At 39.4% G+C, this 17370-nt stretch overlaps 1 protein-coding gene across 9 annotated transcripts in view; it reads left to right on the top strand.

The window, feature by feature from the left end:
- Positions 1 to 4680: 4680 nt before the first annotated feature.
- Positions 4681 to 17370, top strand: part of rapgef1b (Rap guanine nucleotide exchange factor (GEF) 1b) — a 53387-nt gene continuing 40697 nt past the window's right edge. For 8 of the 9 annotated variants that reach the window (XM_015043624.1, XM_015043632.1, XM_015043626.1 and 5 more), the window contains exon 1: positions 13163 to 13283. In XM_015043624.1, coding sequence (XP_014899110.1) covers positions 13178 to 13283 — 106 coding nt within the window. In that variant the 5' untranslated portion in view covers positions 13163 to 13177. Of the gene's footprint in view, positions 5007 to 13162; positions 13284 to 17370 lie in introns of those variants that run through there. The other variant, XM_015043627.1, reaches the window with a different exon arrangement.

Below are 17370 nucleotides of genomic sequence, written 5' to 3'. Positions count from 1 at the left end.
AAATATGAACAAATCATCTAACTTCAATCATGCAGTACCTGCCTTTGAAGCGTTCTTATCTTTTTTTTTTTGTTTGTTTGTTTGTTTCTGTGCTGCACTAGAGAATCAACAGTGCAAACGTCCAGTGTAGATGGCGCTTTCAAATGTGAGACAAAAATATTGGATTACTGAAGAATCATCTCACTTCCCCAATAAGAATTTTTATTTTTGAAATACTCATGATTGCAAATGAATTTTTTATTTTATGACAGGTTGTAAAAAAAAAAAAAAAAAATCTAAGATGTCCAATTCCTCATGCCTTGCTGTTCTATAAAGTTAGTAAAAGTTGATTAAATAAGCAAGGTGGACCTATTAAGTTTGTAGGTCAGGGTTACTGAGATCTCTCCGACATGCTGACAGAATTCTGACTTCTATTGTTCTTTTGAATAATTTTCGTCAATTTCAACATTTTAAAAAGAACTCATAATTACACTTTATCCTTCAATCAATAATGCAATTCCTGTAACCATAACTTTTTTCTTTAAACGTGTTTCTCATAAATTGGAAAAACTCCAAGTTCTGTTTCCCCCTTTGTTTAAAAAGTATCTAAAGGTTGTGATGCAGCACTTCAGTGATTATTCTTGAGCTTTACTTTGCCCAGACTATTTCCCTATTTTCGTTGTGTTTGTAGAAAGAATCACAATCAAGAAAATAGCATTGTGTGTCCTTCACTGCTGTATAAAAAGTGTGAAAGACTGATGCACAGTCATACATGCTAATTTCAAAAGATTTTAATTCTTTATTAACCCTTGAACAAGTTATAAAGATAACTCATTGTTTATAATTATGTGTTCACTATTTCTAACTTTGTTGGGAAAAATTGTTCCAACGTTCTCTTTTTCAAAAAAAAATGAACTTAACAGATTAGATCAGATTAATTAACGTTTAGTCTTCAACTGTTTTTAAGTGTTATCTGTAAGTTACTTATGTCCACATGGGGAGTGTGTGGCCCTGTTTCTTGACCTCCCCCATCTGATTCTCCCTGTCTGTGTCAACCAGGGTCCCAGTGTGTTTGTTGCAGGGATTCCCATGGAGCGTTGACCGGGTAGTGGCCTGCACACTACGTGCTTGCCGACCATTGCCTTTCATGTTCAGTTTCTTCGACTCATGTCAACACTGACACTAATACCTCTAGTTTTCCACCTCACCTTGATTCTGTCATGGAATAAAAAAAAAAGTTAATTAAAAAAAAAAAATCCTCTTCTGACAAAAGGAATAAAGCCAGAAGACCCCCAACTGTTGTGCGGGTTTTTTTTTGTTTTTTTTTGCCCACCTCCTCCAATTCATTTAAATGTATTCAGGCATTTAAGCCTCAGTGATTCCACCCCTCTGTTTCCAAGTCCTGGGTGTGTGACAGACGGAGGGGCCTGACCGCTGGCCAGGGTTAACAGAGCCTTAAACTGGGCTTGAGCTCTGCATCGCACGCCCACCGCTGCAGAGATCAAACGTCGTTCTCGTCCCAGCTCACAGTGACAACTCTCAGCTAACCAAACTGCTTCGCTTCTCCTTTCTTTCCACAGTCTGCAGGGAACCGCATTCAGCCCCACAGCAGACTCTAGTCCCAGTGGGACATTTCCCAGTGTGCAGGAGTATAAACCTTCCAAAACTCAGTGTGAGACTAAATGATGTCTGTGTCTTTGTGGATGAGTCTCAATTTAGGAATAGCAGAAAAATCAGAAAATGTATCTTTTAAGATCATAAACTCCTCATAAACTCTACTTTTTTGTTTCTTTTTTTTTTACTTTATGCATTCTCATTTCACTTTCTCGTGTTTGCCTAATTTTAACTAGCAAGCTCATCAAGAAAGCAGCCATTTTTTTATTTTTAAGCTGCAATTAATTTCTCTTTTACTTGCATTTTTACAGCATCCTCTTTGTTATGCCTTTTGTTACATTACAACTACTAAAACTACACCACCTCTTACAAAACTGAGCATCAGAGCAAAAATGGATCTGCAGTTCACGAGCACCATCTTCTGGTAGAAAAGAGAATGGCAGCGTCTGGATTGCACATCTTCACATGACCAACAGATGGCAGCATAGAGCCACTTAGGATTTCAATTTACAGATTTTAGGAAATTACATTTTTTTTTTAGCTAGACATTATTAAAATTTAATTTAAAACGTCTATAGTATGTGTGGTCTAACAATGTTTAATTATATCACACGTGATTGGTAGAGCTTGTCTTTGAAAGTGTGCTAAACTTCTAGACAAATCTGTTGCACTTTTGGAAAAATAGTGGCATACAACACAAGCTTTTGTAACTTTAAAAAGTTGAATAAATATATTAGTGTTATTCCAAAAAGGCATAAAGCTGAACAACACCCACTTTCTTTTTTATTTTTCAAGTGAGGATTCAGCTTGTTTTGTACTCTGTTTTTGTACTGTAGCAGTTGCAGAGGTTACAAGGTAATGCCAACATTTCTTTTCACAAAAGTATCTGTCAAGGGAGGAATACAAAACAGTGTCAATTATATTCCATGGAATCAAAAAGGCAGTCATCAGAAACAAACAAAATGAAGGGAGATGTTTCATTTGAATAATTATTTTAAAAACACAAGTTAGAAACTGGCAGGGACGCAACCAAGGTGGGGATACAATAGTAACTTCTTGAAATTTTAATAAAAACTGAGCAATCTCCACATGTGACAATATCTCATGTCAGCCCAGTCAATTGCATAGAGTCCTTGACCTTGTAGGAGTAGACCGGTAGAAGAACCAGTCCAAGATACCTACTGTGTTCGAGGAAATTAGAGTAAACGAAATTCAGCCTTTAAAGAGAAAAATAGTCAGACATTTTTTTTTAAAGAGCATCCTGTTCAGTGGTGAATTTTAACAAACGTTTCTTCTGCACTTACCAGTAAGGAAATATTTTACTCTATTTCTCTTAGTTTGTTTCTTTTTTATATATACATGTGGGGGCTTTTCAAAGTAATAACATTTTTGACTTTCCCATGCCTCAACATCCTGTCCCAACTAGTCTCTTACCGCCTAGCAGCTCATAGTTTTTCCTTCTGTGAATTTTATCATTGCCTCAGGTAAGGTATTTCACTCCTTCCCCTGGTGCAGCAAACACACCCACACTACTCCCTCGCTCGTGCACAAACAACAAGGACTTTGCACTCTGGGTGTGGTTTCTGCAGTGCAAGCAATAACACGAGGAAGGAGGCATAATGGCAGCTGGCTTGAATAAGAATCCCTGACACTCAAGGCCTGGGCTTGATAACTGATTAAAAGCAGCTGATGACTGGGTGAGCTGCACAAGCCTTGGAAGAGAGGAATCCAACAACAACAACAACGCATAATGAAGTCCTCCATGCACGCCTCTGCTTTCAGGAGCGCGTTGCACGAGAACATGCTGACCCAGATCTCTCAGAGAATTAAGATCATTCTGTCAGACAGATCAATTATTCATAAAAAGATGACATTGAATGCTCACTTGACATGCGAGAGACATAATGGTGGTCGCTCCTGAGCGTCCAGGATAACGTGCAGCAGCAAAAAGGCAAGCGGGCCAGGTCAGCAGTTTACAGAAATCAAGGTTAACAATCAGAAGCCGTGTCCCTCTTCCTGCTCTTTCATTTTTCTTTATTTTCCTGCCATGGACGCAAGTGATGGTATGTAAACAGCTGAATGTGTAAAAATAAAAGTGTGGATTTTAGTAAAACAAGGTTAATCGTTGTGCTTTCTTTAAAAGGTTTTTTTTTTTTTAAAAAAAAGGATTTCATATCAAGATAACTGTGCAGAAAACATTGCATATTGACCTTCACTTCTGTTTTTCAAGTTAAAAAAGATGAACAACTAAAATATTAAAACGTTGAGCAGGATTGTGGTGTTTTGCTAGGAGCAGCTGGTGTCTTTACTAATTCAATTAATTACAGTCTGTTTAGAGAAGTTACAAATACAAAAAGGAGACTATCTCATCAGAAACACTGACTGACTCGTTTGAAGTTCCAAACGTAAGAGTTCGGAATAAAATATTTTTCTTATGATTAACAAGTGTTCTGATCGTTCAGACCTCACTGGTGAGACCAGCACTTTTATTTATCAAGAAAATACTAGCAGAAATCAGAGTGGTAGAAATGTTAGTCAAAATATTGTCAGGGAATCCTATGCTGCTAAGCTTTTTAATGTGCAGCTCCCTCCTCTGATCTTTTCTAAATAAAAATGGAAAAACTGCTTACAAATGGACAGATGGATGACAAAGTTCCTTGGCTCCCACACTGTAGTGACATAGCTGTTGTCAACAGCTAACTGTGTGATTGACACAATAAAAATTAAACACAATTGAAGTACATCCTTCAAACATGCAGAACCAATTTATTTGTTTTTGACTTAATGGTCACAGAACCTCACAAAATGAATTAGTTGCACATAATAGCATAGTTAATAAGAGGGATGTCACATGCGGCAACTGTAAAATAAAAATTGAATAAGTTCAAATAAATTTTCAATGCATAAAGTTATTCCATAATCACCACGTGTATTTTTGTTTAAAAACAAAAAAAAAACTAGTGAGGATTGGTTTGAAACTCTTTGAAATGAAGTTACAACACGCCCATCGCCTTGATGTCAAACTGACGTGTCCAATTCCTACCAGCAGGGGGCGCTGTTACGCCAGATCGGATTTTTTTTTTTTTTCTTCTTCTTTTTCCCTGCCCGAGTCTGGGATCAGGGCATTAACGTGTGTTGTGCGCGCGTGTGTGTGTGTATCCAGTGAAAATTACCCGGAGACGGACGGAGACCGTTTTTGACCGTACCAATGTGTCTGGCCTGTAAATACAGCGCATTAACCCCAACGGAATCATCTCCTGGACACGGTGGGACATCGAAAATGAGGGAATAATCGGAGGACTCGCGCGGCGAGGCTCGTCTGCAGCTACCGTTTTTGTTGAACTGAGAGCGGGGATCACAGCTGCCGCTGCTGCTGGCTACGAAAATGTCGAGAAAAATAGAGAGCAAGCAAGGTAAGTCCTGCCCAGGCTAGACTCAAAGCGAACTACTCCCACCTCGGGATACTGTAATAACGGGATTCCTTATAAAGGGGAGCTGTGGATGGATTTAAACGCGGGATGTGTATGGGTAAATCTTCAGGCTCCCGGATAACACTGCATGAATGTGTCCAGTGTAAATGGTGGTTTAATTGGGCCTCATGGATTGCTCTTTTCTCGGCTATCCAATTGAAAATAAAGCGTCACTCTCTATCCTGCTCGCTGGTGTTAGCTGATTTAGCATGCCAGTGTAAAATAAGGCAGAAGTAATATCACATATAGATGCTGTGGTTCTTAATCTGGCATGGGACTTCACCGGCATTTTATCAGTCTCCCTGTGATTTTTTTTTCTTCTTCCCCCTCTCCTTTCTACGGTCACATAAATATAATCGTTTATTGTTTGAAAACGTCCATACCCGCTCGAAACAAATCCCAGATGTTTTTTGTGGGATGAGGAAATGTCTCGGAATCCTTTGGGAACTCGGCATATGTTATTTAAAATGTGTTCTCCCACGGCTTATCCTCATTTAATGTGGGTTTGTTGCTGGAAGCAGCAGCTAAATGTTAGCTTTTTGAGGCTAACGTTAGCTGCGTCGACACCTGGAGTTAGTTCACGCCCAGGACCTGTGTATATTTGTGCTAAACTGATTTTCACCAATGTGCATGTGGCAATTTTTTTTTCTTTTTTTTTTTTTTTTTCATGGTTTTGGTCGCTTGTTGTGTCTGCCTGCGTGGCTCATTTTGTATGCAGGCGAAAGGCAAATAAAGCACTGCATTGCACTCTGGAGTGCGAGTGCAAACAGGGGTCGTCTTAGGTATGTATGCCTTTGGGAAGGAAACTTTATACCCGCCAGATACACTTGCATCCCCATCCCAGCAGCTGTCTCCCTGCCTGGCCTTGTTCATATATATACAGTCCTGCCCGGTGTCGCCTGCAGTAAATGGGACTCCCATTAACCGGCAGGCGAGGAGGGAGTGTCATCATCCACCGCCAGGCTCACTCATTCCTCATAGGCGTAAAAGTTTCCGATTCCTTTCGTGTCTTGCGGACAGATGACTACATATGGTCACAGCTAAATGAAAAGTCAGAGGCAGTGCAGATTCTGACTCGCACATCTGCTTTCCCAAGCTTTCCTAATTATACTTATAGGGTGACTTGTAGGTCTGTTGTCAAGGCACAAATCCGTCCGACACATAATTTGCATCTGATTCCGATTCCCGTTTCCTCTTAAAGTCTGTAAATGATGATAAAGCATAACAGTATTCTTCTGACATGATGGGGAAAAAAAGAAAGAATGATCTGTTTTAATAAAACATTTTTAGAAAAAACACAGAAATAAACAATGACTTTCTAAAAAAAAAATCAAAAGTTTGAGCAGCGGTTCATTTTTTTCATCATTTTAAAAAAAATAAGGCAGTAAAATCTCTGTAAAACCGTAGACAATATTTTTGCAGCATATCACATTTTTGTCCTTTCATAAGTTTGCAAAGTTTCCTCTTTTTTTTTACACACTTAAAAATACACAGCTTACAAGATTTTAATTTCGGAAAAAAAATAAGTAGTATGGACCTATGCTATGCATTTCATACATGTTATCCATATAAAGAGTCTGCATTATTCAGCTAAATTGAGAAATAAATTGAGAAATAACATTTTAGCAATATCTCAAAAACAAAAATAAATAAATAAAATGACTGCAGAATTGACAGTTTAATCACTCTAGTATCTAGGAAAACACAGGAGTAAATTTAATGAACTCTTTACCTGTGAACTTTCAAACGATAAAAACTACCAGTGTTTCGTAATTAAACGTGATCCGTTCCATTTCAAATTACTCTTAAATACGTGTAAAACGGAGGAGGTTTGCTGGAATACCTTCACCTTCCTGACAGTTTTCCTTTCTAAAAGTTTCTCGCACCTTTAGTTGGTGTTTTTACTTTGTCACTGATCGATCATCAGCCGGGATCAATCGGATATAAAATCGCCTTAATCGGGTCACTTGAAGATTTTCATTGCATCTCCACTTTTAAACATTTTCTGATTGTATGTAAAGCTCCCAGTTGTGAGCAGATGGATTTTTAGCCATTGACTGAAGAATGACGCATGATGCATGGGATAACTACTCAAGTGGTTGCCATGGTGCACAGATTGTCTCGAGTTTATCAATGCAATGCACACATGGACCCCAAACTTTCACAGGAGAGTAATGGCCAGATTCACTTGCTACATAAACATACTCCCCTCTCGCCATGGTAACCGTGTCCCAAAATCGCCGGCTTTTCCTCTTCAGGGATGTTAACGCCCGGATTCGTGACCTGTTTATTGGAGTTGGCTTTGCAACCTGCTGTGTGGCGCTCCATTTTGATGTCACATCCAGCTGCGTCAAAGTAAATAAATAAATAAAACATCCAAGTGAGTGGTTGATTATCCTCTGTAGCATTTATTTTGTTGCATACGCACCCACATGACCTCACTGGTTAGGCACCCGGGACTGTAATCCTTAAACAGATACAGAGTCTTGAGTGTTGCCCAAAAACCCTTGGAGCAGCTGACTTGCAAACTCGCTGCTCTGTGATTTCCTCGAGGGAGCAGGAACCGGGTGGAGAGGAGCAGAGATTTACAGCAGTTTTGTCAGTTCACATTTGGCATGCTGTGCTCTCTTTGAGCGTCTACTTAAAAGTTTGGGACGTTTTGTGTCGGCGTGCATGGGTGACAGTTACGCGTAACGAATAGCTGATGAGCTAATAACGGCTGTTGTTTCTATCATTTTCATAGAGACTACAAATATCATGATCCAGCTCAGAAGCTTCACTTGAGTTTCTGTTTCCGTCTGTTTGTTAGACAATTTAACATCTGAGCAAAGCACCGAAGACATGAAAATGACAAAAAAAAAAAATATATATGCCCATTTTCAGCTCAGATTACTTGTTAATCATAAACGGATTCAGTCTTTTAGTTCGTTTGAACTGCTTTTTTTTTTACCTCCATTTCAGTCATTCAGTCCACTTGAACGAGCTGGGAATAGAATATAAATGAGATTTATTACCTTCCTCCTAAGGCTGTCAGTTATATAATAATGTGGTGTTTTTCCAGTTCGGTTCGTTCACTTGTTGGCAGCCGCGGTGGATGGTCTAGACGCCATTTGTCCAACCTCTCTCTCTGATTTCAGTTTCGTTTATATATCAAACTAAAAACTCTCTCGGCATTTGGTGTTTGGCAGGTGTAAACCTGAAATATACGATTTGTAAACAATACTGCATCCTTTATGATTTGCTCAACTCGCTTCTCTCTGTGCCTTATTCTTGTTTTTCCCAACAATACTCCCTTGGTGTAGGTGGGATTAGCTGCTTGTCATCGCACAACTGTTGTGACATTCATGGGTGTGTGGAATCGGTATTGGTTTAAATGTGAGATACGTCTTTAATGCAGAAATGTGTAAATATCTTTATGGAGTTGGAAACACTTTCAGAGTTTGCCGCTGTTTGTAATTATGAATTTCCCACCAGCAGGTAAAGATGGCCTTGCTTGCAAAAATACCTTTGCTGCAACAAGCCTCAGAAGATCTTCTCCATTAAATAATAAAGCTGTTGCAGAAACTATTTTTAGGTACAACTGGTTTGCAGAAAATGAGATTTGGATTGTTCTGCAAAGAAAGAACTTGTTCTGATTCCAGGATGTTGTGCTTCTTTTTTTTATTTGTATTAGCAAAAAGCTCTTATTTTGTTTATAACAAATTGTCTATTTGCACTTTTTTTTTAAAATTATTATTATTAAATCAAAGGCATGTGATGAACTAGCGTTTTTCCCAAGGTGTAAAATATTGGTCAGTGCTCCTACTAATTTGTGTGTTTTAAGCCTTAGAAAATAAATCTTAATCTGTCACAACAGCCACTGGCACAAAGAGTATAAATCAGAGTTCAGGAAAAGCCTAATTCATGCATCTTTTTAAATTTCTGTGTGCAGAATTGTCCCTGTCTGACCTTCCTGAATGAACCTTGTTTATGTGATGACATGAACTTGTAGTTTTCTACGCGAGCGTTGAGGTGGTGGTGAGTTAGCATAAGTTTAAATGCTGGAAGAGAAAAGAGATAGGTCTACATTACTGTTTCCTTTTTATTTTCTCCCCGGCTATTGCGAAATCCATGTTTCATTTTCGACACGGAGTCAGAAATCATGACACAAGTTTTGGCTCGTCAGCATTGGTAACAAAGCTGTGGGAGTATCGGCGTTTTAAAATTAGCCCGTGGACTCCTCTCTGACTGGACCGTTGATGGTGGTAACCGGCCGCAGCGGAACTGATCCATCAGTTTCCTATTTTAGACTCCCTGCCACCCCCACTCAACCTCCCCGCAAATAATGGGAGTGTGTGTCCGTGTGTTTAGCTGCGATGCAAAGAGTTTCCTCTCTAGCATTCCTAGAGTTAACGCCGAAGTGCGAGTTATTCGGACGCCTTTGTGCTTCTGAAGTGGTGACTGGAATGCTTTAAGCCTCAAATATATTGTTGTGTGATGTACAGAAATAGCGAGGCCTGCGTGCCTTAGTCACCAGAGCTAAAGAAGTTATGATTACAAAACGCTTCCTGGGACAATTTGGTCAGGCCACATTGCTGGTGAATGATCCCACTGTTACAGAGGGCAGGCTACGGGTCCTGGTTTGACATACTGCAATTTTTGAGGTTTGATGGGAGCAAGCTCTTCGCCCTCCCTGCACCACAGAGAGGCCTGCTGCTCCCATATAGGTTTAGCAGTGTTGTAATTAGATTTTCTCCTTTTTTTTTTTTTTTGTGCGTGTGTTCTGTGTATGGGAAAGCAAAGAAGGAGGAGGAAATATGGTTCAGGGATGAGAAGAAAGAGGGTGGAGAAAGATTAAAGGAATGGGATAAGAAAATGGATTGATTGCACGTTTGGTAACGACTGGGGCCGAGGCAATCGATGGGAAGTGGAAGCAGTCGGGCATTTGCAACGTGAAGGTTTTCAAGTCCTTTGGTCTTCTGCGTCTTTACCAGCTTCTTCCGAGGAGCAGAAGGCTGCGGTAAAGGTCGTTTTCGGTGGGCCTCGTTTGTAAGTTGATGCCAGTTCTCTTTGCAGGTTTATGTCTCGGGCTTCCGTCTGTTTTCCAGACTCTTATCGCCCGGATGCTTCGCTTGAAGCTGTGTGTCGCCAGAGAGGTTGCTTATTCCCACAGGTGGACGGCTGTCTTCTTCATGGCTTTCCCCAGTGCATGTCACTGGGAGTTGGTTCCCCTTCATGGACACTGATGCCACCTTCTTTACTCGGACCAAGATTTTTTTTCTTTTTCCCTTCTCGAGGTTTGCTTTTTCGAAACAATCAACTGCTTCCCAGTGCCCGTCGACTTCTGTCACGTCTATTTGCGGCTCTTGACTGTGAAGCGCGATGCAACATGGGTGAGTCAAGTGAGGACGGTCACAAGGACTGGTGAGTTCATGACTAAAAGTCAGCAGTCCCGTTGAGGGATGGCTGTAAAAACGCGAGGTTGATCGGCGAGCCTCAGCTCACAGAAAGCGCGACCATCAACATCACCAGGACTAAGCTCAGTGGATAAAGGATTCTTGCATGGGCAATATAAGCTGGAGGAGCCAGGGTTCCTCCGAGGACACGGACTCCTCTCTACGGGAGAATGTGGATGAGGACGCAGGTAAAGAAACTGAAACACACACAGAAAATTATTGTAGATCTGCCTTGTCAGAATTTCGTGTTTAAATGCTGGTTTTTGAAAACCTTTACTCTGTGATACTGATTTTATTAACTTTTGGTTTCTCTTTAAGAAAGTTTTTTTTTTTTTTTAAATAGATCCAATTGATAAAAGATTAAAAAAAAACAATTGTATTCCATATAGACTTCCTGTTTTCTTTCTTGCTTTCTGAATGCCTGAAGGCAGACAAGTTGCAGAAAATATACTTGCTGTTTCAGAAGCACATCTCTCTGCTTCTTCGTTGCAATGGCTGTTGTGCTTGGACGCATGTACATGGTGCATTCACTGATCAGAAAAATATCAGATTTTTAAGTTTCCGACGAGCTGATTCCAGATCAGGCCAGTCAACCTGGGAAAAAAATGATCATTTTCAGTTGCCGTGTGACTCATCAAGCACCTCTAGTTGTATTGTGCTTTTGAAACATGTTGAGCTGAAACGGCTGAGTAGATGAAAAGCTGTTCAGTAGTTTTTGTATTTCAATATACATGATAAGAATGCAGGGCTTTCACTTGAAAATATTATCAAAGGCTCGTTTCACTTGACCTCTGCTTATGTTCTGACTACAGAAGTTTTACTGTATAAAGTTGTCGCAGCAGTTTTTATGATTTAATTGCTTAGTTTTAATTGTCTTTAAGGGGCTCTTAGGGGTGTGTACGTCTTTATTTAAAGCTCTTCTTACCAGTTTGGAAGATTTCTTTAACTTTGGTAAAATAGGTTCAACTGGCAGAATAAAGTGCAGGGGACATTCCTCGCTGTGCTTTTTGTGTCATGTGGCTTTATTGAAAGTGCTCATTTGCGCTGCTGAAGCCTTGGGCGGACCCAGCTTTAAGAGGCGGCTCTGCAGGCCCGCAGCCCTCCGTCAGAGGCTGCCGCTTGACCTTCTAGCCTCCACCATTCGTAGACAGAAGCGCAAGCAGCCTCTCTAATCCCAGACTCATCAGGTGACGACTTGCCACAGTTGCCTGGATGCCATCTTCTTAATCCTGTTGCGCAATTAAAAAAAAAAAAAAAATTATAGTAATAAAATTGCATCGCTTACACGGCTGTGGTTGATTTGCTTCACCATGGTAGCCGAGTAGGTTTGTTGACCCACACGTAGGGGTTTGCGCCGCTCGGGTTATTAATGTTTGTTATGAGCCGGTGCTAAACCAGTCGCACTGTGTGAAATGATCCACCCTGGTGAGCCGGTAGCACGTACAGGCTCCTAAATTAAGGGAGTCGAGTCCATTATTGTGTAATTACACAGGACTGAGAGACCTAATGCCTTGTTTTGAAAACACAGTTGCACAGCAGTTGGTGTTTGGATGAGTTTGTGTATCATTCGTCTAAAATAATTTGCTCTGTATTTTTAGCGATATTAGGTCTCTGTAGTGACATGTAGATTCTTCGTTGTGATTCACTCATATTTATATCGCTATTTATTACATAGAGCAGGCTGTACTCTATAGATCTTTTTAACATTTGGTGGGAACTAATTCGTTTGTTGCCTTTAATTTTAAAGAAAATGGTTTCCTGTTTGTTTTGACTATTGAGTCAAAGATGGAATAAAATTCGATATAACGCCAAATAGAATGAAATTTGACATCATGCTGTTATGTTTAGCTCTGCAACAGACAATAATTTTAATTCTATCAATTATTTTGACTTCTAATCAGTCTGTTAAAATTTTGGCACATTCTGCTGATTTTCCATTTGAATTTTCTTTTTATACAATGGGATTTAGAAATGTGTTCAAAATGCAAATAAACAATTCGGTTCCCGTTTTTAAATGAGAAAATAAACATTTTACTGCCTAAAATGCAATAACGTAGCATTCCTTTAGCTGATCATTTGTAGCAAGGGATGCGTCTGCAGTGAAAAAATTACTTCTAATATCAAAATGTGATACAAAATGTGGTACTCTTTCTGTTTGACTTGACATCAGTGCAGCTGACTTTTTTTATTTTTATTTTTTCGGTTAAACGATTCATTGGGTAACAAATGGTGATTAAGAGAATTTTTTAAAATTATTTTTTATACAGGATGCTGCAAGTAAACGGCAAAAAAAAAGTGGTTACTTAAAACATAACTGAGGTTTAGATGTATTAGATGACATTGTTTTCAAGTTCTTGGCTTGCTTGAACTTTTGCAGATTTCAATTTGCCTTTTTAATGTAGTTTTCTTGTTAAGATTTGATTTTAGAAATTAGGAACTCATGACTTCCTCCAACGTTTGATGTGATTGTCGAATGCTAACTTTAAGTTGTTTTGAACAATGAATTGTGTTTATTCTCTTGCTGACTATATCGCCTGCAATATTACTCTTGATTTTGGCTTTTTTTTTCCTTTTTTGTAATGAAAAATATGGAGAACCAGTAAAACTGTTTTTGTGTCTTTGCCTGGGCTGAGCTTGTCCACTCGCTGAGACCCTAAAGTGGCAGGGTGCCGGCGGACAATGAAGGGGAAGCTTTACAGTTGCTACCAGTTTCCGACGCCACTCCAAATCAGGAATGAAAGGAGAAGCTGGCATCGCTTGCAAACAAGTCACTGCTGTTGTCGAGGTAGATCTATGTTTAGATGCCTTTGTTTGTTTTTTTGGCTCCATCAGTGACTGTGAATCCTTAGATTGATATCTTTTAATCCTGCCGGAACTGTAAAGGATATGGTGACTCGCAGGCACACAGATTGTGTCGGCGTGCATCAACCCACTTCTTCTTGGATTTTTCTACTTTGATCAGATTTTAAAATGTTCAAGAATGCTGGCTAAATATTAACTTGAGAACAAAATAATGTACATTTAGATTAATATAAATGTGTATTTGTTTATTACTCTAAATATAGATTAAACGTGTGATACAATTAAATTATTTTTCTTTCACCATCAGCACAAACCTTTGCAAACGCAGAAAAGTCTTGTTATATTTTTGTAGTCATGTGTTATGGGCGTCCTATTAAGTTAATCAAATCAATAGCATGTTTGCCTATGAAGCAATTTGGTTCATTCATTGGCGTGGTTGCCATGGATACATCCAAGGAAGTAAAGTTTGAGACCTTTAAGCTACAGTCGTTGCAGGAGTTAGCTGTATTGCTAACCTCATGGCATCTTGTTTACTCGCTGCTTAGATATCACTTATTGATGATTTGGCTTGTAACACATTTAAGTATCTAGTTACTTGCACGTGTACGAAAGTTGTGTGGAAAATGAATAAATGTAAGACTTTAGTTTGAACATCACAAAATGTGACAACTTATTATTCATGAACATTTCAGCTGATTTTTACGCAACTCGGACCACGTCTGTCATTTTTACGTTTTGGTGCAACAAATTATTATTATTTTTTTTATTGAAATGTGGGGAAAAACTTTTTCAACATATTGTTTGTGAAGTATTTTATTTTAAATAATAGGACTCTGCATGAACTCTGTAAGTCCTTATTTATGACTCCACTCAGACCCAAACTTAGCCATTAGCTTCAATCACAACAGTTTTTTTTTTGTCCTGCTTTACTTCACCACAAACATAAAACAATAGGTTTTAAAGCAACCTGCCAGCTTTTCTTTTTGTTCTTGTTTGTAATGCATCAGTTGTATTGAACCTTCCCGCCAGCCCTGTCCAGCCTTTGTGCACAAAAGTGTCAAGAGGTTGACAAGTAGGCCACTGTACAGACAGAATGAGCTTTGTGCAGCTCTCTAACAGGAGGAGAGTGGTACCACTCCTCACTGCTCGAGGCCATTTACTGTTTCCTATGCTTCTGTCTCTCTGCATCTGTCTTCTACTCAACGCTGAAGTGATCGGTTCTATTGTGGCTGTTTGTCTCTGTGGGCAAGATCTGTCTCGTTTCTCGAGTGCTTTATAGTGAATGTTTGCTTTGTGCTCTCCTGCCAAGCAGCTGCCATTCTCTCAGAACTCCAAATTCAACCAGCAAATCAGCGTTGTTTTATTTTCGCTGTCGCAGTCTGTTCTCTGGTGCCGTTTGATGTCAGAGATCCTGACAAGTGGGGGTATTTATAGCTCTTTGTGGTTCTTTAGTATATTGGTTTCACCCAAGGGGAACCTGCCGCCTGCCAGCCGGTGCGCGCTCGCTCTGCTGAAAGATTCAGTTCGAAAAGTGAGCTTTAAATGGAATCCTAAATAAAAAATAAAAAATAAAATGCAGTGATATGCTGCCAGAAGGTCACTTTAAGGATCAGGCTGCTTTGAGCTGTTTGGTGTGTCTGGGATAAATGAGGCAAACCATTTCGAGAGAGAGGCTTGAGAAAATCCAGAGACGTACCAATTTTGGGCAAGCCTGGACTGCGAAGAGGAAGCGGCACTCGATGATGGAGACAAGGGACAGGAAATCGTACCAGTGGCTTCGGCGTCAGTAGGGAAGGAACAGGAGGGGTACCCAGGATGGCGTGTATGTGTGTGTTGTGTGATTTCCCATTTTCAACAATTTGCATCATACAAATTTACACCCCACCCTGTCAGGAAGCTTGGTGAATGTGTGGCAGTCTTTGGAGTCTTGTTTGGTACACAATGAAATAATTAAGTTATTATTATTTGCCGAGTTAAAGTTTTTTTTTATGTGTGTACAAGAGAAAGTAATATGTCACTGTCACCAGGTTAAATAAGCAAACTCATGGAATTTCGGTTTTCCTGTCAAAATACAAAAGCACCATTTTATGAAATTTGTTGATACCTTTCACACATACAGGTTTGAGTGGGGATGTCATGATAACAAATTTTTGCTGGACAATAAATTATTCCAGACATTGCGATAAACTTCAATATTGTTGTTTTGAGTCAATTTTCAAGTAATGGCTACTAGTGGTAATGGCATAATAATTCAAGAACACCCTCTTTAAAGATCAATAACTTTTCATTTTAATGAACACTTGAACTGGAAGACATTTTAAATATCCAAAATAATTAAAGAAAACAACAAATAAAAGGATTTAAAGTCTCTGTGAACAGAATTGTCCTTAGAAAAAGTGCTAGTTGAGACCAAAGGATCAGACTGAAGACTTTTGTCATCCAGTTTGTAGTAGAAAGAGAGCGAATAGAGAAAAAAACAATAAATGATGCAAATAGAAATTATTGAGCCCATTTTAGCTTATCATAGATTGTCTGACTTGTTGCTTATTGGAAGAAATCTAGACGGTGTTGAGGAACATCCCCAGACTTGCTTGTAAGATGAAATCCGTTTCATTTATTGCAGAAAAGGAAGACGTAAACAAAGAGACAAATTTCCGTTTTCAAGACGTACAGCAAGTTGTTTACATAACGTACTGGTTGCTTTTCCACTGAATGTACAACCATCAAATAATGGAATTGTTTCTGAAACATGATGCACAGCATATATACATTCAATAGTGCATTGCAGTGTTGTGAGGATAGTGTTGGGTTTTTTTTTTTTTTTTTTTGAAGCATTCAGGTTTTTAGAAATTGCTTGGAGAAAATGGCAGAAGCAGCCAAGTAGCACAGAGTAATCTAAGTTCAAGATTCAAATATGAAAGCTGTTTTTTGTTTGTTTTTTATAGGAATCTGAAATGAAGTTGAACTTTCATTGTACTACAGCCGTGCCAAAGGTAGAAACACCTTGTTTAGAGTAAATACTGACTGACAGCATAGTGCCACTTGATTAAACGTGCCTGAAAGGTGAGCGCTGTTTAATCTGGAGGCTTGTAGATTTTATGGCACATTATCAGTGTTTCGCAAAGCAGCGTTTTCCACTCCACTGTTTGCCGTCTCGTTATTGGCGGGTTTTTAAAAGAAGCCGGGACCATCAAAAGCTTGCCGCTCGTGCGCCGCAGACCATGTTCTGCTTGTCACTGGTGCTGCTGAAAAGTCGCGCCCCGGGGGCAATTCGCTCTTGCTTCTGCTTGCAGTTGAATGCCTTTTAGAGACGAGTCGTGTGCTTATTTGTTGGTGTCGCTGGATGTGTGAGTGAAGGCCTGTGTGTTCTGTTGTACACAGGACAATTGAAACAGCTACACCTTAGGGTTCGCTGTGTTACTTTCAATACAGCCCCAATAAAGGGATTTGCCCAGAGCTCCCATGAATATGTTCCATTAGCCTGTCTGGTGGCTGTAATGAGACGTCGACCCATATTGAAACCATCCGATTTGTACTCCAGCTGGCAGAGAGGCTGGATTATTTGAGCGCACACGCATTATCGTAGAGGTCAGTCACAGCCCAGAGTAAGCACAGTGTGGCATGTTTTTTTTTTTTTAATAGCTTTGTTAGAGTTGTTATGCAAAAGTAGAAGGGTACAGTAAGAGATGATGATGCTAGCTTGAACTCTGATAGCTTGGGGGTGAGTTTTAGTGTTCCAACTAAGCCAACAAAGGCTAAAATTTTACTCCTGAGCTATTTAGAGAAGTGAATTTTGGGGGTGTACTTATTTGGTCGCAGTCTTAATATCTTTGTGTGTGTGCTGGCTATTGGAGGGTGTAATTTGAGAATATTTTAGGGATCAGAGAGTTTCTATGTCCTACTGCCTCAGCTGTTGAAAGTGAATTGAAAGAGGATGTGGCTACTTTTTTTTAATATCGCCACTTTTACACATCCACATTTGTATTGATTCATACAGGAATGCTTTGTTCATTCTGAAAAGGAAAGTAAAGCATTAACTTGATTGACCTTTTTTTTATTAATTTAATATA

The sequence above is a fragment of the Poecilia latipinna genome, unplaced genomic scaffold (genome assembly GCF_001443285.1).
Source record: "Poecilia latipinna isolate Pla-1442-1.1 unplaced genomic scaffold, P_latipinna-1.0 Scaffold642, whole genome shotgun sequence".
Classification (NCBI taxonomy): domain Eukaryota; kingdom Metazoa; phylum Chordata; class Actinopteri; order Cyprinodontiformes; family Poeciliidae; genus Poecilia; species Poecilia latipinna.
This window is presented reverse-complemented; position numbering and strand designations above follow the sequence as displayed.